Raw genomic sequence first — 988 nt, 5'->3', positions numbered from 1 at the left:
TGGGATGGAGGTGGGGGTTGGGGGTGGGGATGGAGGTGGGGGTGGGAGGTTGGGGGTGGGAGCCCTCGCCGGAGGGGGGCAAGGAGCAGCGGAGGGAGCAGCACCTACCAATATTCCCACCACGCAGCCTCTTCAGCAGGCAGGACTCCTCGCGGCCAGAGGGAGCGATCACCGTAGCGACCAGCTGGCTGAGGTCCTTCTCACTGATGTCCAGGGGGATGTCCGTTGAGGAGCCCACCTTCAGCTGGGACATCCTCATGGAGTCGTCTCCTGGGAAACGGTCACACAAACAGGACTTCAGAAGAAAATCAACATAAAAAGGAGGAGAGTAGCTCAAATTTCTGCTCAACCGTCCGGGACAACACGGAAATAATTCATTTCTCCAACACAAACGTAGGTGGTCAGCGTCAACAACCTGAAAAAGCAGGCCAGGATCATCTGGTAACAACTGAGTAGACAACAATCTCTGCTAATGCCCAGTTCCTGGGAAAAATTACCAGGATGCAAAACATAACCAGAGGAGGCTTGTGTGGGCCAGCCTTGGTGCAGGTGGACAGAATGGCCTCTCCCTCTGACATATGGTTCAGAGGCTTCTTTAACGTTCGGTCCTCGTCTCCCCTTTTGAAGGGGGGGAGGGGTGAATTACAACAGGCCAGAGGGCCACAGCAAGGTGAGAGACCCGAGGCCTCGAGCAGCACGAAAGAGCCTCCCTACCGGTGATCTTGGAGACAAAGGGACTCCCGGGAATGTGCTCGTCGTTGTACTTGACCAGGATGTTGTAGTCTCCAGGAAGAACGGGCAGGTAGGAGACGGTGCAAGTCCCATCCTTATTGTCTGTACAGCTGATATCGGCCTTGGAGGGCCCTTCGATCGCCAGGGCCAGGCCACCTGCAGGAACCAGAATATCAGCAGGGACACAAGGAAGAGGCAGGAGGAGGGTAAAGAGGAACATGGCAAACATGGGGGGGGTGGGGGGAGAGAGAGATAG

At 56.3% G+C, this 988-nt stretch overlaps 1 protein-coding gene across 1 annotated transcript in view; it reads right to left on the bottom strand.

Annotated features, from left to right (window-relative positions):
* Positions 1-104: 104 nt before the first annotated feature.
* Positions 105-988, bottom strand: part of LOC122546814 (filamin-A-like) — a gene marked incomplete at its 3' end in the record, with an annotated part of 4,207 nt that continues 3,323 nt past the window's right edge. Inside the window, exons 4-5 of the mRNA XM_043685440.1 lie at positions 715-888; positions 105-270 (exon numbers count right to left, since the gene is read on the bottom strand). Coding sequence (XP_043541375.1) covers positions 105-270; positions 715-888 — 340 coding nt within the window. The remainder of the gene's footprint in view (positions 271-714; positions 889-988) is intronic.

Source organism: Chiloscyllium plagiosum, unplaced genomic scaffold, assembly GCF_004010195.1.
Source record: "Chiloscyllium plagiosum isolate BGI_BamShark_2017 unplaced genomic scaffold, ASM401019v2 scaf_12002, whole genome shotgun sequence".
Classification (NCBI taxonomy): Eukaryota; Metazoa; Chordata; class Chondrichthyes; order Orectolobiformes; family Hemiscylliidae; genus Chiloscyllium; species Chiloscyllium plagiosum.
Note: the sequence above shows the minus strand (reverse complement) of the source record. Positions and strands in the feature narration are given on the sequence as shown.